At 44.6% G+C, this 23216-nt stretch overlaps 1 protein-coding gene across 1 annotated transcript in view; it reads right to left on the reverse strand.

Annotated features, from left to right (window-relative positions):
- Positions 1–1774: 1774 nt before the first annotated feature.
- Positions 1775–23216, reverse strand: part of mef2b (myocyte enhancer factor 2b) — a 100305-nt gene continuing 78863 nt past the window's right edge. Inside the window, exons 6-9 of the mRNA XM_068016070.1 lie at positions 9469–9638; positions 7932–8034; positions 3473–3623; positions 1775–2081 (exon numbers count right to left, since the gene is read on the reverse strand). Of these exons, the coding sequence (XP_067872171.1) occupies positions 1775–2081; positions 3473–3623; positions 7932–8034; positions 9469–9638 (731 nt within the window). The remainder of the gene's footprint in view (positions 2082–3472; positions 3624–7931; positions 8035–9468; positions 9639–23216) is intronic.

Raw genomic sequence — 23216 nt, forward strand, 5'->3', positions numbered from 1 at the left:
CAATTTGCCACACACTTTCCCTTTTACCCCTACCTTTCAACGGGTCTCGCACAACACGAGAGAAAAGTGACACAGAAATCTATTCGCACTGCGAAAAACCTTCACTTTTTAAAAAATAAAACTGAACAATATTTAACAAAGGAACAGTTTCCCATTTGAAACCAGGCGGATTGTAACCCTTCAAGACTCGAATATTCAGGAGTATTGAGAACCTGTGATACACTCCCATTGCGCCCCAGGAACAGCAGGGAAACTCGGGGCTTTTTTTTGGAGCTAGTTTTTTGTTCTACATTTAAATTTACGGTGAGTTAAGATGCACAGAGCTTAAGGAAATCCATCTTGAACCTGTGATAGTCATAGAATAAATGACAGAATGTGTCATCTCTATAAAGCTAACAGGATCAGGTGCATCACTGGTTTTTATGCCCTGTCCAATTTTACTCTCGGTTTAAATCAGTGAGCAGTAATATCAAGAGGAGTGTAAAACCAGCATTCCACCCAATCCCACGGGATTCCCGCTCAGCAAATTTGGTTAAAACGAACTGCTCCCACTTTCCTAATGTTTCTATGTCTAGCGGGCACAGAAGTAGAATGATTAGTGGGGAGTGGACAATAATTGCTCCAGTGGGCTCCACATTCAATTGTGTTTCCCTATCCCCATCTCCCCCTTCCAAAATAGCCAGGTGTTGGATTATCAACTATCCTCCCTGGGCCAGCTGTGCTTCCCACGTGGCAGTGTGGTTTGGTGTAAATATGCTAACTAGAGGCAGGCAAGAGTGAGTTCCTGATCTCGGTTGGGCTGTGGATGAACACAGAGCTGATAGCAGTAATCCTCTGCTGATTGACACCCCCAGTCATGGCATAATGGGGAACTGCACCCCTTCTGACTCATGTAAAACCAGGAAGTTCCCCAGATCGATTCCTGTCTGTGCGAGTTAGCATAATTTCAGCCCGGGCTGCTAGAAGTTGGGGGTTGTTGGGGAAATACATTTTGCCTCACCAACCTAGGGGGTGAACCAGATGGAGTGGGGGCGTTCTGAGCCAGGGTTTCTGTTCCTGATCATTCTCCATGCTCCCTGCTAGGATGTGTGTGTGTGTGTGTGTGGGGAGATCGGGTGAGGAAAAGATCAGGCATGGCCGTGATGCTGCTTATAGTCGAACAGCCTGCCAGCACACACGTGAGGAATGGCCACTTGGGCTGGGTGTACCAGGGGCGCCCAGCGCCCGCGGAAACCATCGTCCCATCATGGCCTATCCCTGTCCTGTCTGGCTTTCCCTGCCTCAGCCATGGGCCAGGAATTCAGCTCAGGACATTTCATGGTCCCTGTGGAGACAAATACATGCACATTGGGGCGGGGTGCATTTACCACATTGTTGCGCAGAGCTGAGCTCTGGAAATTAAAGGAGGAAGGAGAAGGAATACAAAAAAATAAATGTACCTCGGGACAGTATCAGAGTGGGAGAAGCCTGTATGAAGGCCTCTAGCCAGCCGAGGCGCTGGGAAGAAGGTAAGGAGGGGCAGAGAGAGAGGTGTGGGGAGGGGAGGGGGTGGAGGTACGGGGTGGTGAACATGCCCTTTACCCTGATTTCCCAACTGCAAACAAAGTGGTAAATGCCAGCCTGGTTCTCAAAGGGTTAACAGATTCAAAGTAAATTAATTCCTGGTTCCTACGATCGAGCACAGGAAGAACTGCAAAAAATAAAAGCAAGATTCAGGAGCTGCCTCTGTCAGTTTTTTTTTTTAAATGGTAAATTCTGGCATAACCGCAGAATGTCATCTCTGCCAGCCATCCACAATGCGCATCCGCTTGACCGTGAGGCTGTCCTCGTCCCTGGCTGGAGGCCGGGTCAGCACGATGGGGCACTGGTAGCCCTTGGCGTAATCCTTGGGGTCCTCACAGGGGCTGCGGGCACTGTCCATCCCGCTGAGCGCCAACCGTCCCTCGTGGTGCTGGAACATTCCGCCGCCTCCCCCTCCGCCATCGCTGTGGGGTGAGGCGCGTTCTGACTTGATGCTAACTGTTTGAAAGGAGGGCAAGGCCAGGCTGGGACTCTGGCTCAGGTGAGAGTTGCCAATAACCCTAGCATGGAAAGAGAGAGAGGCAACAAAAAATTAGATCATGGCTGATGTGTACGTTAACTCCATCTACCCACTTTGGTTCTGTAACCCCTAATACTCATGCCTAACAAAAGTCTATCAATCTCAAAGTTTTGACATTCCAATTGACCCCGCCAGCCTCAACAACATTTTGGGAGAGTGTTCCAGATTTCTATCCCCTTTGTGTGAAGAACTGTTTCCTGACATCACCCCTGAACGGCCTGGCTCGAATTTTAAGGTTGTTCCTCCCTGCTCTGGACTCCCCCCACTCCCTACATCCCCCACCTCCCACCTCCCATCAAAGGAAATAGTTTCTCTCTATCTACCTGATCAACTCCTTTAATCATCTTAAACACATCAATTAAAGCCTCCCCTTAATCTTCTCTACTCCAGGGAATACAATCCTAATCTATACAACCTGCCCTCAGAATTTAACCTTTTCGCTTCAGCTCAGAGCCTATCTATTCCTTTCACCTTTGTGACGTGCCTTTGTCCCAGCACTTGCTGTGTGGGGAGTTGAGAATATTAAGTAATGCATCAAAAATGATCTGCTTTCCTGTCTGCTTGATCATGGATAACTTTTTTTAAAAATCTCTCAGAAAGCAAAGCATCATTAAAAAAAAAAATTAAAAATAAAGTTCAAGATTAAGATCATCAGATTTTAAGTTGCAGCCCTAAAGGAACATGAGGTGATTTGTTGCTGACACACAGCAGGTTGTGGATGGGGAAGGTAAATGTCGGAGTCATTTACGGCAAAGAAGGAGGCCATTCGGTCCATCAAGTCCATGCCAGAAGCAGTATTATAAATGTAGTGTGATTACAGCCAGGCCTTGCATATTCAATGCACAATCTTCAAACTCACCCATGTTATATGCTAAAAGCAGGAGACAAACCCAATAATGCATTCACTCAAGTCTCAAAAGCTCCACGTCAAAAATCAAACTAGCATTAATGGGACCTGGAAACAGATAAGGGGTAATTTTGCTACATATAGTGACACCAGAGGTTCCAGCTAGAATGGAGATGATCGGGTAATTCCCCCATCAATCACATCGGGAGGTCACACTGCTGTCAGTGACCAGGATTGATTTTACGCACCTAATTTGTGTCATGTAACTATCCTCCACTAACTGCATCTTGCTGGAGAAATCACCCTGCCATTATCGGGAGAAGTTGCTGTAGTTTCAGTCATGAGTTCTGTTTGCCATGGTTTGTAGAGACTCTTTTTTAAATAGACCCTGTTTGGCTTGCTATTTGCTGTAAAATAGACTGCAGCAAGTCCTGCCGTATGTTGCTGCCCTCCTCCAACTCATTCGTGAATACAGTGCTGCCAATAGACACTCAGGGTGAATACTACCCCAGTATTTGACTTACCCCAGATGGGCGTGTGCTGAAGGTTGAAGGTCAGCCTGGTGCGGATGGTGGTGCTGGTGCTGCCGCAGTTGCCAAATAGCAGTCTGGTCCTGATGGACTCCGCTCGGTGAGTTGTACACAGAGACAGAAGCATTGTCGTTAAGCGAATAACCTGCAGATCAACAGGGAACAGGAAAAGAGGTGACATTTAATTATACCCAGTAGGTGTATGTGAGGTTGGAGCAACTTTAGAATAAGTGAGTTGTGATGATCTGGAATGCGCTGCCTGAAAGGGCAGTGGAAGCAGATTCAATGGTAACTTTCAAAAGGGAAACTGGACATAGACTTGAAAAAGATTTAAAGGGTTATGGGGAAAGAGTAGGGGTGTAGGACTAATTGGATAGTTGTCTCAAAGAACCAGCACAAGCACAATGGGCCAAATGGCCTCCTTCTGCATTCTATGATTCTATTTATTTAATCAGTGTCAGCCACACCTCTGCTGATGGCTCTGCTGCTTGTGTCAGAATGTTGTGCATTCAAATCCCAGTCCAGAGACTCGAGTACAAAACCTAGACTGACACTCCCAGCGCTGTACTGAGGGAGAGCTGCACTGTTGGAGGTGACGAATTTCACATGATATATTAAACCGAGACCCCCTCTGCCCCCTCAGTTGGAGCTAAAAGATCCAATGGCTTTATTTCAAAGAAGATCAGGGGAGTTCTTCATGATATTCTGGCCAATATTTACCGCTCAACCAATAGCTAAAAAAAAGACAAATGATTTGGCCAATATTTCATTGCTGTTTGTGGGATCTTGCTGTGTGCAAATTGGCCACCACATTTCCCCACTTCACAACTGTGATTGCACTGCAAAAGTGCATCATTGGCTGCAAATTGCTTTGTGACATCCTGAGGTTGTAAAAGGCACTATATAAATGCAAGTCTTTCTTTTGGTCATTCATCTCATTCAAGTTTGTGGGATCTTGTTGTGCACAAAATCTGCCGAGGCTATAACTACAAATTCTGTCTTTCTTTTCCTTAAACATCTGACACTGAGTTACATAAGGAGGTTTTAGGACAGGTGACCAAAAGCTTGTCAAAGAGGTAGCTTTTAATGTCTTAAAGGAGAAGTAAATGGCAGATAGGTTTAGGGAGAAAATTCCAGAGCTTGGGGCCTCAGCAGCTGAGAGCATGGTTGCCAATGGTGGGGTAAAGGAAATGGAGGACTGACCCTCCGTCTAATGAGGCCAATCAGTTTCACACAAGTTAGTGGCAGTTACCAACTCTGCTTGAACATATTTCTGTCCAATTTTTGACATGACCTCTCACCTCCAACCTCCCCATCTGGTCAAACAGCCCTCATATTCCCCCTGCTTCCCTGTTAATCTCTAACGAATAGACAAAAACATGTTCAAAGAAAATGAAATAAATGTACAATTTTTGCAACATGATTTTCCTCCTGGGTTTGTTCTCGACCAGTGTCCAGGAGACTAATCTTTAATTCCCGGAGGCGCCAGGGCAATTCTGGAGGGTTTGCAACCAAGGAGACAGTAACAATGGAACAAGGCTGTAACCACACCATCTAATTTAGAGACATGATGTACTGAAGCCCGTTTACAGTCAATCAACGATAGAGCCAAAATTAAACATGGCCGAGTAGCAAAGAGAGGAGTTTACGTTTCCCCTCAATTGGCTGCACACTGCTCAACATTAACAGTAAAATTAGACTTCACAGGAACAAAGATCCAATTCTCAGCTATTTCCTCAGTACGTTTTGTGACGAGGAGAAATTTCTTCACTCAGAGGGTTGTGAATGTTTGGAATTCTCTACCCCAGAGAGCTGTGGATGCTCAGTCGTTGAGTATATTCAAGACAGAGATCGATAGATTTTTGGGCACTAAGGGAATCGAGGGAAATGGGGAGCAGGCGGGCAAGTGAAGTTGATGTAGAAGATCAGCCATGATCTTATTGAATGACAGAGCAGGCTTAAAGGGCCGAATATCCTACACCTGTTCTTATTTCTTACATGATTTATGTCGGCTGCTTACAGGATTCAGTTGTCCTAGCCTCTTTCAACCATGAGGTGGCAGTGGTAAACAACAAGTCCAGCAAGACCAGACAAGCGAGGAACATCAAACTTCCACTGAACAGCTTTTAAAATTATAACCTGAAACCAATGTCTGTATTGTGCTCACCTCTCAGACCTAGGCTACAAAGCACACACAATGAATGTGGCCACAAAGGAACTCTGTGCGTGTACTCTCTGCTCTCTGGGAAGCTAATTATAAACAGTAAACGACAAGCACATTCTGTTAACATCAAAAGGTTCTATTTCAGACCAAAGTGATGAGCAGAAAAGTTTCCTCTATCTTCTGGGTGTAAGAGCCCAGTGCAAGATGAATTTCGAAGCATTCACTCCTGGTCCTAGCGCTGTGTAGTCAACGTCATAAAACAACTCCTAAGTATCTTGGTTAAGTGTCTCATTGCAATTTGTGCGATCTTGCTGTGCACAAATTGGCTGCCGTGTTTTTTTACTCGGTGTGGCCGCAGAATGGCTGATGGTGACGTTTATAAGAACAGTCACACTATAGGCATGAAGGGGCACTATTCTGAAGTGACAGCTCAGTTGTGGGGACATCATCGTGGGAGCTTTACTTTGTATCTAACCCTTTATTTTTGTCAAGGAGGCCCTTATTCTTCAGGCCCTCTTTATATTTTAAATAAATAAATTTATTCAGAACAGATAAATAAAACAAAACTCAAACTAAAATGCAATTTTTGGCATCTATGATGCACTCCAGCCCCTGCAGTGCCTACCGGTCGCGGAAGGCCTCAAACGAACCGTATGCTCTTTCTCCAGGGACACTGGGCATGAACATAACCTTGGACTATCTAACCCGGGCTGTACCTGCACTCGGAGTGTTTAATGGGGACAGTGTAGAGGGAGCTTTACTCTGTATCTAATCCCCGTGCTGTACCTGCCCTAGTAGTGTTTAATGGGACCGAGTAGAGGAAGCTTTACTCTGTATCTAACCCCATGCTGTACCTGGAGGGTTTGATATGGACATTGCAGAGGGAGCTTTACTCTGTATCTAATCCCATGCTGTACCTGGAGGGTTTGATGGGGACAGTGTAGAGGGAGCTTTACTCTGTATCTAACCCATGCTGTACCTGGAGTGTTTGATGGGGACAGTGTAGATGAAGCTTTACTCTGTATCTAACCCATGCTGTACCTGGAGGGTTTGATGGGGACAGTGTAGATGAAGCTTTACTCTGTATCTAACCCATGCTGTACCTGGAGGGTTTGATGGGGACAGTGCAGAGGGAGCTTTACTCTGTATCTAACCCCCGTGCTGTACCTGGAGGGTTTGATGGGGACAGTGCAGAGGGAGCTTTACTCTGTATCTAATCCCATGCTGTACCTGGAGGGTTTGATGGGGACAGTGCAGAGGGAGCTTTACTCTGTATCTAACCCCCGTGCTGTACCTGCCCTAGTAGTGTTTAATGGGACCGAGTAGAGGAAGCTTTACTCTGTATCTAACCCCGTGCTGTACCTGGAGTGTTTGATATGGACATTGCAGAGGGAGCTTTACTCTGTTTCTAACCCGTGCTGTACCTGCTCTGGGAGTGTTTAATGGGACCGAGTAGAGGGAGCTTTACTCTGTATCTGACCCTGGTTTTTTTTTTCTTTTTTTTTTAGAGAGAGCTTTACTCTGTATCTAACCCCCGTACTGTACCTGTCCTGGGAGTGTTTGATGGGGACAGTGTAGAGGGAGCTTGACTCTGTATCTAACCTGTGGAAGAGAAAATCAGGCGGAGTGTTTAATGAGCAGTCAATTCGCTATTGGCCAATTTACACACTCATCGAAAGTTGAATCGAACTCGAATGTGCACAGAGCTACAAACAGCAATGTGATAATGAGCAAATAATCAGTTTTTAGTGATAGTGATTGAGGGATAAATATTGTCCTGGTCACCGGCGAGAGCTCCCCTGCTCTTCTTCCTGTAGTCTCACGATTTCTTTTATGTCCACTGGAGAGGGCAGATGGGGCCTCAGTTTAATGTCTCGTTCGAAAGTCAGCACTTCTGACAGGGCAGTGCTTGCTCAATACTGCCACTGGGAATGTCAGCCTGGATTTTGTGCTCATGTTCTGGAGTGGGGTTGCAGAACCTTCTGACTCAGAGGCAGCAGTGTTACCAACTGAGTCAAGCTGACACTGGGTCACCAAGATGAGACTAGTTCTTGGTCCCTATTGTTGCCCTGCCTGAGAGCAGCCAATTCAGTGTAGGTCAAGGACAATCAACCCTGGGATCTTCCTGCTCTCTAGGGCTCACAGAAGGAAGCATTGATCAACTAAACCATTAGAGTTGCCTCATGAATCATCTTCACAGCCTGGTACTGTGGGAATGAGTGAGGGAATCGAACAATCACGAGAGGTAATGGACAGCCTTAAAATACATTAATCAGCGAATATTCTTACCAGTTAGGCTGGAGGAGTAACCCCCTAACCCATGACTAGTCAGACTGGGAGTTGCCATGGTAACCATCGGTGAGGTGGATTGTAGAGCTGAAGTATTTGTTCTCTGGTGAGAGAAAGAAAAGGTTAAAAATAGCACATTAAATCCTTGAAATGACAGAATATTTATTTACTGTATAATTTTATGTGAAATGCTCTATTTAAAATGGGAAATCAAATGCTTCCCGGTCACAATTAAGCATTTCCAGGTCTGATGTCATGCCTGCCCTCCACCCTAGCACAGACTTTTCCTTTTTGTTCTTTTCTACTGCCCACCCCCAACACCGATTCACGCGCTCTGCATTTGCTTATAACTAGTTAAATCTCTAACTTCTTCCAGGTCTGAAGAGAGGTCATCACCCTGAAACATTAACTCTGCTCCTCTCTCGACAGATGCTGCCTGAGCTGCTGAGTGTTTCCAGCTTTTCTGTTTTTATTTCCAACTGTATGATGGATTAGATCCAGAGTAAAGCTCCCTCTACTCCTTCAATGAAACCCAGTTCAAACATCACAGCAGCCACTTGTACTTTGAGCATGGCTGCCAATTTAATTTTAGGTAGTTTTGTAATGTAGACTGGACATGAGATATTGAGCATTGAACAAAAGTAACTAATGCTATCTCTACAATGGTGAATCAATCACTCCCTGGTAGTTACACCACAGCCAGTGTTTAAGATAAAGCTTCATTTACCCTGTTGCAACAACATGCCTTTGGCCCAACCTAAGAAGAGTGTCCCTCAAGCTACTGGGAGTGACATTTCAATTCTAGCCCTCCGAGTTAGATTGTTAACTTGTTTCAAATTTGGGCCAATTTTATTCTGTTGGTGAACACCTTCTACCTATTGGATTGTCCAATGTCAATGGTACAGCCTATCAGATAGGTGAGACAGTCATCCAATCAGTGTTTTGGAAAAGGTGCAACAAAGGTTCACTAGATTGATTCCTGGGATGAGAGGGATGTCCTATGAGGAGAGATTGAGCGGTATGGGCCTATATTCTCTGGAGTTTAGAAGAATGAGAGGCTGTTTCCCCTGGATGGAGAGTCTAAAACTAAGGCCATAGTCTCATGGCTAGGGGTCAGCCATTCAGGACTGAGGTGAGGAGAAATTTCTTCATTCAGAGGGTTGTGAATCTTTGGAATCCTCGACTTGTGGATGCTCAGTCGTTGAATATTTCAAGACTGTGATTGATAGATTTTTGGAATCTAAGGGAATCAAGGGATATGGAGAGCAGGCGGGAAAGTGGAGTTGATGTAAAAGGTCAGCTGTGATCGTAGTCAATGACGGAGGAGGCTTGAGGGGCTGTTTGGTCTACTCCTGCTCCTATTTCTTATGTTCTTGTTAAGGCTTTAGACTCAGGTCCCAAAAAGCCAGTGTGCTAACCCACTGCCTGTATGCATGTCCCCAGAATTATCATCTAACTGCAGAGAAAAATCAAAGGAATTCTGGTAACCTATGAAATGTAGGAATAAGTGGCTAACCAATCACAATTAAGCTCTCACCAGTGAAGCTGCCATATTCCTGGAGCCAGTTGAGACAGCGTGCATTTCACCTCTGCGGTTGTCAGGCCCAAGATTCACAGGGGTTGGGGACCTTGTTGCCATGGTTCTATTGAGGTTACCAGAGGAGACCAGCATTCCTGGTGAGACATGGGTATTCAAGTAACCAGCACCTGTCCCACAAAAAATACACAGAGTATGGTGATAAACAAACAGGAAACAAGATTTGACCACATTTACATTGCAGGTTTATCTTCAAAACTCATTGAGAAATGTAAGTGAATGGCAATGCTCACAATGGAAGCTAATATCAACGGTGAAAATATTCGGAGAGGGGGCAAGCTAAATTGAGAAGAAGTGGTGGTTAGGTGTAACAACAAGCTTAGATGTTAGAATGCTATAAATTGTGGGAGGGAGCAAAGTTAAAACCTCCTCCTGCCTTAGGACCTTCCGAGACCCCTGCATTCCTCCAACTCCACCCTCTTGTTCATCTCCCCATTTCTTCGTTCCACCCTTGGCCTTCAGCCATCTAGGCCCTAAGTTCTGGAATTCCCTCCTTAAACATCTTCATCGCTCTTTCCTCCTCCTTAAAGTCCCTCCTTAAAACCTACCTCTTTGGCTTTTTGAGCTTTTTCTTACCAACCCTAATATTTCCTTCTTTGGCTCAATTACACTGCCCTGAAACATTAACTCTGTTTCTTTGCACGGATGGTGCCGAGTGATTCCAGCATCTTCTGTTTTTTAATTTCAGATTGTAGCGTGGGTTAGATCCAAAGTAAATCCCTCTACTCTGCTCCAACAATGGGTCTCAGCCTTAACCTCACACCAGTCACTTGCACGGCCACTTTGAGCAAGGCTGCCAAATTTAATGACAAATTATGGGCAGTTTATAATGTAGACTGGACACAAGAAACTGGATTGAGCATTGAACGATAGCCTCCAATGTTATCTCAACACTGACCTGAAACATTAACTCTGTTTCTCTCCATGCAGATGCCGCCCAACGTGCTGAGTGTTTCAGGTTGATTACATGCCTTTGAAGTACCTTGGGACGTTTTACTATGTTACAGGTGCTTTATAAATGCAAGTTGTTGTTGTAGGGGGGGTCACATTTATGGGCTCCTGCTATGCAAATTTGGTTGCAATGCAGTGAGTTTTCAGGGTGGAGGATCAGCCTGGTAGGATAGGGGGATTTTAATAGATTGATTCTCAGGATTTGGGTCTAACTGGCAAGGCCGATACTTACTGCCCATCCTTAGTTGCCCTGACTGAGTGGCCACTTCAGAGGGCAGTTGAGAGCCAACCACATTAGCGTGGGACTGGAGTCACATATAGGCCCAGACTGCACAAGGACGGTAGATTTCATTCCCTAAAGGACTATTAGTGAAACAGCTGGGTTTTTAACAATAATCCCACAGCTTTGTGCCCACTTTTACCAATGCCAGGTCAGCTTTTTATTTCCATCTTTCTAAAACTGAAAACAAATTCTCAAACTGCCGCAGTGGCATTTAAACTCCCATTCCCTGGATTACTAGGCCAGGCCTCTCAATTAGGAGTAATGTGACCACTATAGTGCTGTACCCTAATTTGGGTTCAGAGCTGACCTGTGAGTGTTTGATGCTGACACAATGTTCCCAAAATAGAATGTGCTTCATTCTCTGGCCTCAGCGAGCATACAACAGTAAGACAGCATGAAGTCGTAGGGACAGTAGGCTGAAGCTCAATTCCTGATCTCTAATGAGTTTTTAAAATTCAATCATGGGATGTGGGCTTCGCTGGCTAGGCCAGCATTTATTGCCCATCCCTAATTTCCCTTGAGAAGGTGGTGGTGAGTTGCCTTCTTGAACCGCTGCAGTCCTTGAAGTGTAGGTACACCCACAGTGCTGTTAGGAAGGGAGTTCCAGGATTTTGACCCAGCGACAGTGAAGGAACAGCGATATATCAGGATGGTGTGTGGCTTGAAGGGGAACTTGAAGGTGGTGGTGTTCCCATGCATCTGCGGCGAGTAACTCACCTCAACAACTCTAAATGGTAGTGTTCGCAGGTTTGGAAGGTGCTGTTGAAGGAGCCTTGCTGAGTTGCTGCAGTGCATCTTGTAGATGGTACACACTGCTACCACTGTGCGTCAGTGGTGGAGGGAGTGAATATTTGTAGAGGGGGTGCCAATCAAGTGGGCTGCTTTATCCTGGATGGTGTCGAGCTTCTTGAGTGTTGTTGGAGTTGCACCCATCCAGGCAAGTGGAGATGAGTTACTCAACACAGAATTTGCAGCCTCTGACCTGCTCCTGCAGCTGCAATATTTATATGACTGGCTCAGTTAAGTTTCTGGTCAATGGTAACTCTCAGTATGTTGGTGGGGGATATAGCAATGGTAATGCCATTCAACATCAAGGAGAAATGGTTAGATTTGCTTGTTTTGGAGATGGTCATTGCCTGGCACTAGTGTGGCGCAAATGTTACTTGCCACTTTATCAGCCCAAGCCTGAATGTTGTCCAGGTCTTGCTGCACGCAGGCACAGACTGCTTCAGTATCTGAGGAGTCGCGAATGGTGCTGAACATTGTGCAATCATCAGCGAACATCCTCACTTCTGACCTTATGATGGAGGAAAGATCGTTGATGAAGCAGCTGAAGATGGTTGGGCCTAGGACACTACCCTGAGGAACTCCTGCAGCAATGTCCTAGGGCTGAGATGATTGGAGAGTTTTCCCCTGATTCCCATTGACTTCAATTTTGCTAGGGCTCCTTGATGCCATACTCGGTCAAATGCTGCCTTGATGTCAAGGACAGTCACTCTCACCTGACCTTTGGTGTTCAGCTCTTTTGTCTATGTTTGGACCAAGGCTGTAATGAGTTCTGGAATCGTGGCCCTGGAGGAACTCAAACTGAGCATCAGTGAGCAGGTTATTGCTGTGTAAGTGCCGGTTGATAGCACTGTTGGGCTGATCGCAGTTGGGACTTGACTTACAGTCTGGACTTACACAGGAAAAGAAAGACTTCCATTTATAAAGTACCTTTCAGGGCCAATGAAGTACTTTTTAGATTCCGCCAATAGCAATGTGATAATGACCAGATAATCTATTTTAGGTGTTGGTTGAGAAATAACTATTGGCCATGGCCTCCTCTGCTCTTCTTCAAAATACTGCCATGGGACCTTTTACATCCACCTGAGAGGTCAGAGGGAGCCTTGATTTAAAGTCTCCTCTGAAAGATGGCATCTCCGACAGTGCAGCACTCCCTCAGTACTGGCACCAGGAGCATCAGCCTGAATTTTTGTGCTCAAGTTTCTGCAATGAAGCCTGAACTCACAACCTTCTGATTCGGAGGCAAGAGGGCTAGCCACTTAGCTGTAGAATGACCACTCAAGCTAAGGGTGAAGAAAGTTGTCATTGAATCACACAGCCTAAAAGGAGGCCATTCAGCCCATCATGCCTGTGCCAGCTCTAAAGGAGTTATCCAATTAGCCTCACTTTTTTCCATTGCCTTGCAATTTTTTTTCCCTTATCGTCATTAATGAATCTGCCATCCCAGCAAAAATACATCTTTGGGTAGTGATACTAGTTTAAAGATCCCTCAATCTGTGACTTTGTGGCTTGTTATCTGAATCCCTCGCTTTGTGAAGTCACGTTTCGTTTGATATCAGATGATAGAGGTAGGGGATGGATTCTGGTCAGCACTGGAACACAACATCAAAGTACAAGGTGAAGCTGAGACATGAATTTGCACATCCAATGCCACAAGTGGGTTATGGTCACCTTTGTCTCACCCCGGCTCAGACGAATCCTGCACGTAAGATACTTGCATAATGACTGCCGTACACATCTTGAAATGAAGTTGTCTAGATTTAGGTATCAGTTATACTCAACATAATCTGCCCCAATCCCCTTGATTAAATTCCAGCCTGCAATTTAAACCTGGATATCTGTTACTCTATATATAAACTACCCGAACCCCTCGATTAGATTCCAGCCTGTAACTCACTCCTGGATATCTGTTACTCTATATATAAACCCCCCGAACACTTCGATTAGATTCCAGTCTGTAACTCACTCCCAGGGATCTGTTATTCTATATATAAACCACCCTGAACACTTCGATTAGATTCCAGTCTGTAACTCACTCCCAGGGATCTGTTATTCTATATATAAACCACCCCAAACCCTTCTATTAGATTCCAGTCTGTAACTCACTCCCAGGGATCTGTTATTCTCTATATAAACCCCCCGAACACTTCGATTAGATTCCAGTCTGTAACTCACTCCCAGGGTTTGTTATTCTATATATAAACCACCCCAAACCCTTCGATTAGATTCCAGCCTGTAACTCACTCCCAGGGATTTGTTATTCTCTATATAAACCCCCCGAACACTTCGATTAGATTCCAGTCTGTAACTCACTCCCAGGGTTTGTTATTCTATATATAAACCACCCCAAACCCTTCTATTAGATTCCAGCCTGTAACTCACTCCCAGGGATCTGTTATTCTCTATATAAACCCCCCGAACACTTCGATTAGATTCCAGTCTGTAACTCACTCCCAGGGTTTGTTATTCTATATATAAACTACCCCAAACCCTTCTATTAGATTCCAGCCTGTAACTCACTCCCAGGGTTTGTTATTCTATATATAAACCACCCCAAACCCTTCTATTAGATTCCAGCCTGTAACTCACTCCCAGGGATCTGTTATTCTATATATAAACCCCCCGAACACTTCGATTAGATTCCAGCCTGTAACTCACTCCTAGGGATCCATTTTTCTCTGTATAAATCATTTTAATAGGAATTAACTGTAAACAGATATAATGATAAAGGGAATTTGAACGTGACTGTGGTCAACCTTTATCAGGGGTCCCCGCTAACACTTAAAAAAAAACTATTTTAGTGATCAGTACATCTTTGAATCATGTTTTAAAATTGTGTTATATAAAGGGTCACAGTTGTGTCAGGTTTCCCCAGGGGAAGAAGAGATGCTCCACAGCATCAACTCCGCCCCACAACCCCTGCCCCCACTAGCCAGGTGACTCACCTGCGTTTAGCATGGCAGAGAGTTGCCAACCCTCCAGTATTGCCCTGGAGTCTCCAGGAATGAAAGGTTAATCTCCTGGACACAGCTGTGTCATAGGGTCAACAAAAGAAATTGTGTTTTTTTTTTAGAAAAACAATTTTGTTTATTAGTTAAAAAATATTCGACTTGGTGGGGGGAAAACAGGCTGCTTGGCTGATGGTCTGTTCACTTTCTGATTGCCCGTTGAAAAGCAGGGCGCATTGAAGATGGACATGGACAGCCAATGGCCCAATACGTCCATCCTCGAGGTGGGGTGGGGGGGCAGTCAGAGGCAGGGGATCATGTGATGAAACCTCCAGGAATATGTCCAAACATATGGCAACCCTACATGGGTTTAGGATTCTTAAAATAAATTTATTCATTCACAAGATGTGGGCATCGTTGGCAAAGATAACATTTATTGCCCATCCCTGGTTGCCCTTGCTCTCTATTCTTGTATTCTTTCATTCATGTCCTCATCAGCTCTGCAATTTTTTTATTCGTTTGTGGGATGTGGGCATTGCTGACTAGGCCAGCATTTGTTACCCATCCCCAACTGCCCTTGAACTGAGTGGCTTGCTCGGCCATTCCAGAGGGCATTTAAAAGTCAACCACATTGCTTTGGGTCTGGAGTCACATGTAGGCCAGACCAGGTAAGGACGGCAGATTTCCTTCCCAAAAGTGAACCAGATAGGTTTTTACAACAACGGTTTCATGGTCACTACTAGACTAGCTTTTAATTCCAGATTTATTAATTGAATTCAAATTTCATCATCAGCCATGGTGGGATTTGAACCCTTGTCCCCAGAGCATTAACCTGGGCTCTGGATTACTAGTCCAGCGACATTACCACTAGGCCCCCACCTCCCCATGGTGGGCAAACTGGGATTGAATGCTGTCTCCTCTCGTTTATTTCTAAGAAAATGACAGAGTATTGCTGAATCTCAAGACGACAATGGAACACTTACCACACGACAGGATTATCCCTGCCTCTATGTAGCAAGTGAAAGCCTCTTTTAGAATGGAATACTGGACCCGTAGGCTTTTTATCCCCTATCCCCCTCCTCCCGTGAGATAATCCTTGGCTTCCACTTGCCAACTGGGACACAGATCTGCACCTGCGATTCTTACTGTGTGGGAAACCACACTTTAAAGGCTCAAATCCCATCAGTTCACTGCCCACATGTTAAGCAGTTCTCAAGCAAGATCACTGGGGTGATGGGGCTTGACCAAACATTACAGAGTAACACTGACTTAGGGCTCGGGTCCACGTAGAGGATGAGGCAATATAAGGCATGCCTTAGCTGACACAAATCCTTTGTACATTGTGAACAAACCCACTTCCTGTACACACCACGGCCCTGTGGCTACAATCACAGGCTTCGGCCTACACAACACTCCTACCAGTCGCGATATTACTGTGCACTTCCATCTAGGAATGGAAAATATTTGTAAGACAGAATTAACCCTTGTGAGAATTTTTGGATTTTTTTTCAGCCCCAGTACTTTGCAAGAATTATCACAGGTTCTATTTTTATACCATATGCTGATCTCGTGGGCGGTGGATTATGTCCAGATTTCCGTTTCCATAGTTACTATACCGCTTCTTTTCTTTTTGTTGTTCAAGTCAAAATGCAAGATAGAAATGTTAGATATTTAGCAGCAGAGGCTCAAACTCAAGAGCTTTTCCTCATTTCCTCAAAGCATTAAATAACTCGCCTTCGTTTACAGAACCAAGGATCAGAAAAGGACAATATCTTTCACAGATTTATTTCTTCCTTTGTAAAAGAAAGCCTTGCATTTCTATAGCACCTTTCACAACCTCAGGGTGTCCCAAAGTGCTTCACAACCAATACTTTTAAAGCGTAGTCACTGTTGTAATGTAGGAAATGCAGCATTCAATTGGTGCACAGTATGCTCCTAAAAACAGCAGTGTGATAATGACAAGATCATTTTTTATTAGTGATGGTGGTCAAGGGATAAATATTGGCCAGGACACTAGGGAGAATGCCCCTGCTCTTCTTCAAAATAGTGGCCATGGGATCTTTTACGTCCACCTGAAAAGGTAGATGGGGCTTCAATTTGACGTCTTATGCGAAAGACAGCACCTCCGACAGTGCAGCACTCCCACAGCACTGCACTGGGAGTGTCCTAGTACAAACAGTATAATGTTATTGCTAGGGATACAATGGTGCTGAAGTTCAGAGTAACAGAGATGCAATAGTACTAGACCGGAGAGGGACCCGAGACTGGGAATGTATCCTTGGGTTTTTAGGATTGGGAGCAACAAGCAGTTCTGAAATCCTTCTCTAAACCCTTCTGTCTCTTAAACTCGCTCTCCTCCTTTAAGACGCACTTTAAAACCTACCTCTTCGACCAACCTTTTGATCACCTGTCTTAATATCTTCTTGTGTGACTCAGTTTTAATTTTATCTGGTAATCACTCAGGTGAAGCGAAACACCTTGGGATGTTTTACTATGTCAAAGGTGCTATATAAATGCAGACTCTTTTTGTTGGCTGACACGGCAGACACTCTGCAAACTGAGCGGCAGCCCACGTTGTGACTCAGTGTGAATCTGTGCGTTGCACTAATGGAATCAGTCAGGCAGCACTGCAGTCAGCTCCCCCTCTAACCCCAACCTCTCCGAGGCACCAGCTCGATTTGAAACCGTGGAACTGCACAGCACTGAGTAATGCTCAACAGGAAATCCGGCTTGCTCACCAAGATACAACTGTGAAAATGATGTTAAGTTTCATTTTGATGCAGTAGCCATGGATGATGCAATTGACTTTGTTAAAACTCCTTCCTTGGAGTTGCAGCACAAACATCCTGAGGTATCTCCAATGCACCACATAATATACAGCCATGGGATATCCCTGTCCATTTCTTTTTGCATGTTTGTATATAGAAGCATTGTCCAACACGATAGTCACTCGCCACACCTGGCTAAAAGACAATCCAGATTTGGTTGTAATTACATTTCTGATACTTAAAAAAAGATAACTTGCATTTTATACAGCACCTTTACAAGCTCAGGATGCTTTACAGCCAATGAAGTTGCTTATTTGAAGTGTAGCCACTGTTGTAATGTAGGGAACAGCAGCAGCCAATTTGAACACAGCAAGATCCCACAAACAGCAATGTGATAATGCCAAACTGTCTCTTTTAGGCATTCGTTGTGCACACTGACACTCACAGCCTAAGTGGCCATTCGACCGAGATGCCAGAGGGGCATCTGCACTGTGAAACCACACACCGCACAGAGGAGAGAACTGGCATGAAGAAAGTTAAATTTGTCTTTTAAAAATTGGCACATCTGAGGTAGTTATTTCAACAGCAATAACAAAGACATTGAAAAATTCTCCATCTTGTTTTCAAATCCCTCCATGGCCTCATCCCCTTCCTATCTCTGTAATCTCCTCCAGCCCTACAACCCTCCAGGATCTCTGCCTTCCTCCAATTCTGGTCTCTTCAGCATCCATGATATTAATTGCTCTGCCACTGGCGGCCATCCCTTCAGCTGCCTAGGTCCGAAACTCTGGAATACACTCCCTGGACCTCTCCCTACTTCTCTGTCCCATCGTTAATATACTCCATAAAATCTACCTCTTTGACCAAACTTTTGGTCACCTGTGCTAAATATCTCAATGTAGATCAGTGTCAAATTTTGTTTGACAACTGTTTTCTGGGATTTTTTTACTACGTTAAAAGTGCTTTATAAATGATAGTTGTTGTTGTATAGCATCTTTAATGTAATAAAATATCTCTTTAAGTCTCTCGCTGCTTTTTTTCATTCCCTACATTATCCCAGACATTTTCCACCTCCCCCTCCCCACTTTGTAGTCGGGTGGGTCAGACTAAGTGCTCTCAGCAAAGTGCTAGGGTTGTAAACTCTGTCTGGATGGATGGATTCCTGGAGAATTCATCACATGACCTCCTCCCTCCAAATTGCCTCATACTTCTCCCCTATTGGCTGCCCAACATGTGACACAACACCTTCCCAGCCAATTGAAACACAAGCAGACTCTTCATTTTTTAAAATTCTTTCATGGGATGTGGGCATCACTGGCCAGGCCAGCATTTGTTGCCCATCCCTAATTGCCCTTGAGAACTGAGTGGTTTGTTAGGCCATTTCAGAGGGCAGTTAAGAGTCAGCCACATTGCCGTGGGTCTAGAGTCACAAATAGGCCAGACCAAGTAAGGATGACAGATTTCCTTCCCTAAGGGACATTAGTGAACCAGATGGGTTTTTACAACAATCGATGACACTTTCATGGCACTATTACTGAGACTAGCTTTCAATTCCAGATTTTTTAAATCAATTAATTGAATTTAAATTTCACCAGCTGCTGTGATGGGTTGAACCTATGTCACCAGAATATTATCCTGGACGTCTGGATTACTAGCTGAGTGACATTACCACTATGCCACTGTCTCCCCACCTTCTACCCAATTGGATGATTCTTGCCCATCAGTCAAACAGCCTTTTCCTTCCCAAACTCTTAACATTTTTACAACTGATAAACCAAAGCATTATTATTATATATATTTTCCCTCTGTATCTTCTCCCTAGTTGTTGCTCCCATCAGCATCCTGGAAATTAATCTTCAGTCCCTGGAGATCCAGAACAATCCTGGAGGGTTGGCAACCCTTCTAAGTGTGGCGCAGGTCATTCTGCACATGGTAACTGTTCTGTACCAATGTCTCTGCTGCCCTTTACACTCCTGAGTCAGTCAGACAGACGCCGAGTGAGGCCTCAGAGTATTCTCAGAAAAGACAGGCTCCAATATGAACCGGAGAGTTCCAGCCACAACAAAGTCACTGATTAGATTCATGCCATCTCTGATTAAAAGGTCGGGTTAGACCTGCCTTATTTATTTAGTTGACAATGAAACTCCTTTTATTTGAAGTATTTTTCTCTCTAATTTTTAACACTTGTGCTGATTCGCTAGCACTGCTCATTGACAAAATCAGGTCACACTTTCCTTCAGTAAACTTCAGTCAACATACTCAGAAAGGGAACTGGATGGTGCAGTGGGTTAACTATTGTGACCTTTCACCTCTGAGACCTGGATTCAATCAGGACAATGTTGACACACTCCCGGGACACGCCAGAAATATTATTAATAGACTCCCTGGCTGCCCCACCTTTTAAATAATAAGATATTTATGAGGAACCTCTGCATAATTGGAAATCCTTGCAGATGTTCATACTGACTCCCTGTGAACATTGAGACATTCAGGGGATCCCCTACAAAGATGAATATATGCCTAAGCTTCCTGTTGTAACATCCTAAAGACAGGTTCAGCTTCACTGAGCTGCTACAAGGCTGCAAGATGTAGATTTAAACCTCAATCACTATTTGAGTGCAAAATCGAAAAAAGACCTGCATTTATAAAGCATCGTTCACGAGCTCAGAACATCCCAAAGCACTTTAAAGCCAATGAAGTTCACTCACGGTTGTAATGTAGGAAATACAGCAGCAAATTTGTGTACAGCAAGATCCCACAAACAGCAATGTGATAATGACCAGATAATCTGTTTTTAATTATGTTGGTTAAGGGATAGATATTGGCCAGGCAAAACTCCTCTGTTCTTCTTCAAAATAGTGCAATGGGATCTTTTACAGCAACCTGAGAGAGCAGGCAGGGCCTTGATCTAACATCACATCTGCAAGACAGCACCTCTGACAGTACAGCACTCCCTCAGTACCATACTGGAGAGTCAGCCTGGATTTTGTGCTTGAAGTTCTGGATAGGGCTTGAACCCACAACCTTATAAATCAGAGGGGCAAGTACTACTCACTGAGCCACAGCTGACACCTTACCTAGGCTGACATTCCATGCAGTGAGTGGTGTTGCAAGGTATTCAGTTGGATGTAGAAGATCCCATGCTACTATTCAAAGAAGCTCAGGCAATTCCCAGTCAACCAACAACACCAAAAGCAATTCTCTCTGTGGGATCTTGCTGTGTGCAAATTGACTGCCATCTTTGCCTATTAACAACAAGCAGACACACTTTCAAATTCAAATCCCACCATGCCGGTTTGAGAATTTGAATTCAGTTTAGAAGAAAATCTGGAAATAAAAATATGGGATCAGTAAAAGCGACCATGAATGGGATTTTTGTTACAAACCCAACTGGTTCATTAATGTGCGTTAGAGAAGGGATCCTGCCATCCTTGCCTGGTCTGGACCTAGATATGACTCCAGTTGCACACCTTCGTGGTTGACTGCAAACTGCCCTCTGATGTGGCCTCGCAGACCACTCAGTTGTATCAAATGGAAGAAGGCACATCAACTCCTTCTCAAGGGCAACTGTGGACAGGCAATAAATGGCAGCCCTTCCAGTGGCACCCACATCCCGAGAATGAATTAAAAAAAGGAATAAACAACTCACTGAGGATAAGAAAGGTGCATTATAAATGCGAATTCTGCCTTTTTCTTTCTTCTAAAGGGACAATAGTACTTACATTGCAGGTTTAAAAAAAAATAAGAATAAGTATGCAGCAACAGAAATTACACACCAGTAAGTAATATACAGAAGAAATACCAAATTTCAGACACTTTGTTCAGACTCAAACAAAAATCTGACAGCCTTGCGAAACCCACACAATTTCCCCACAGACACTCTAGGATTCCCTCACGGAACCCTCATATTCCCTCACAGCTGCCACCACCAACCCACCCCCCCCAACCCCCCACCACCAGAATTCCCTCACAGACCCCCTGGCTGTAGGAGATCTGAAGGTGAGGATCTACCAGTTTTTGTGTTGATGTTATTTTAATCACTCCAGCATTGGCAGCTATGCCTTCAGTTGTCTAGGCTGTAACCTCTGGAATTCCCTCCCTAAACCTCTACCCTCTCTCTCCCCTCCTATAAGATACTCCTTAAAACTATCTCTTTGATCAAGTCCTGTCCTATTCTCTCCTTATGCGGCGGCTTGGTGTCAAATGTTATCTGATAACGCTCCTGTGAAGCACTTTGGGATGTGTTACTACGTTAAAGGCGCTATATAAATGCAAGTTGTTATTGTTGATGTGAAGCAGTTCTGGGTGTGTGTGAACACGATACACAGCTGGATAATTCAGATAAAGCCCGATGACACGAATGCCAAGTGGGGCAACGCTCTGTCCAAGAAGCTGTCCCACACCATGACTGGTCACTACTGGCTATAATTCAGATTCGATGGGAAAGCACAGTGCAAAAGGTGTCAGCTGGAAACTTTGAAAACTTTGAATGGGCTGCTTTTAAAGAGTTATGTGGAAGTAAGCGCTCCCGCCTACTCTCTTTGTGCTGGGTGGGGTGATTGGGGGAGCAGCACAAGGAGGGGGGAATAAAGGTCAATGCCCCTTTCTCGTTGCAGGTCAGTTCAGAGACAAAGACTACTAGCAATTATGTTATTCGAGTATCCGTATCTTACCCGAGTCACAATGTTCTAGGTTCAAGTCCCACTCCAGGCCTTCAGCACAAAAATCAAGACTGACACTCCAGGGTAGTACTGAGGGAGTGCCGCACTGTCAGAGATGCTGTCTTTTGGATGAGATTTTAAGCCAAGGCCCTGTCTGCCCTTTCACGTGGGCATAAAAGATCCCACAACACTATTTCCAAGAAGAGCAGTGGAGTTTTCCTGGTGTCTTGGCCAATATTTCTCCCTCAACCAACATCACAAAAACAGATTGTCTGGTCATCACATTGCTGCTTGTGGGATCTTGCTGTGCACAAATTGGCTGCCACATTTCCTACATTACAGCAGGACGACACTTCAAAAGTGCTTCATTGGCTGTAAAGCACTTTGAGACGTCCTATGGTCATGAAAATTGCTATATAAATGTAGTTTTTTTTTATTGGACCCATAACCCAGAGGACATGAGTTCAAACTCCCCACTATACCAGTTTGGGAATTTGAATTCAGTTTAAAAAACATCTTTAAAAAGTTGGAATCAGTAAAAGTGACCATGAAGCTATCAAATTGTCATTTAAATCCAACTTGCTCACTAATGTCCGTTTAGGAGAGGAATCCTGCTATCCTTATCCAGTTTTGCCTATATGTGAGTTCAGTCCCACATCAACATCTTAACTAAATCTCTGTCTTGTTAGACCTCTTCACTCACTTGTGTCAAACCCATTGGTTCAAGAAGATGGCCCATCACAACTTTCTCAGGGCAGCTAGGGACGGGCAATAAATGACCACTTTGCTACTGACGTCCATGTCCCCAGAACCATTAAAAAAAACTCAACACAGTTTGTTGAGGTAGGCTGGAACTCTTTCTCACATGAGCCAGGAGAGGTTAAACAATGGCCGCCTCCTATGACCCCTTCATGAACCAACACCTCACATCTCCCCCCGGCCTGCCTGGTGGATGAGTAGGTAAACAATTCACGTGTGAGGTACTGAGGCACAGGAAGGATACAAGTGAAATCTCAGCTCTGCTGGCAGTTGTTAGGTCTCAGTTGGGAGCTACAATTATTCTCATTAGCCCAGGACTAAGCAGAGGAAAATCAAGTGGGGTTTCGGTTCCCTAATCACTACTGAGTGACGTACTAGAGGGAGAGTGTCTTGCCTGTGTGAACACAAGTTGAAAATACCAGTGATCTGGTTCAATATGTGATGCTGACTGTGGTTGAATTGCTTTACCATCAAGGCCAACACACTGTGTATGAGCAGTTGCGAGGGTTGGTGGAGGATACAGTGAAGCCAT

Source organism: Heterodontus francisci, chromosome 36, assembly GCF_036365525.1.
Source record: "Heterodontus francisci isolate sHetFra1 chromosome 36, sHetFra1.hap1, whole genome shotgun sequence".
Lineage (NCBI taxonomy): Eukaryota > Metazoa > Chordata > Chondrichthyes > Heterodontiformes > Heterodontidae > Heterodontus > Heterodontus francisci.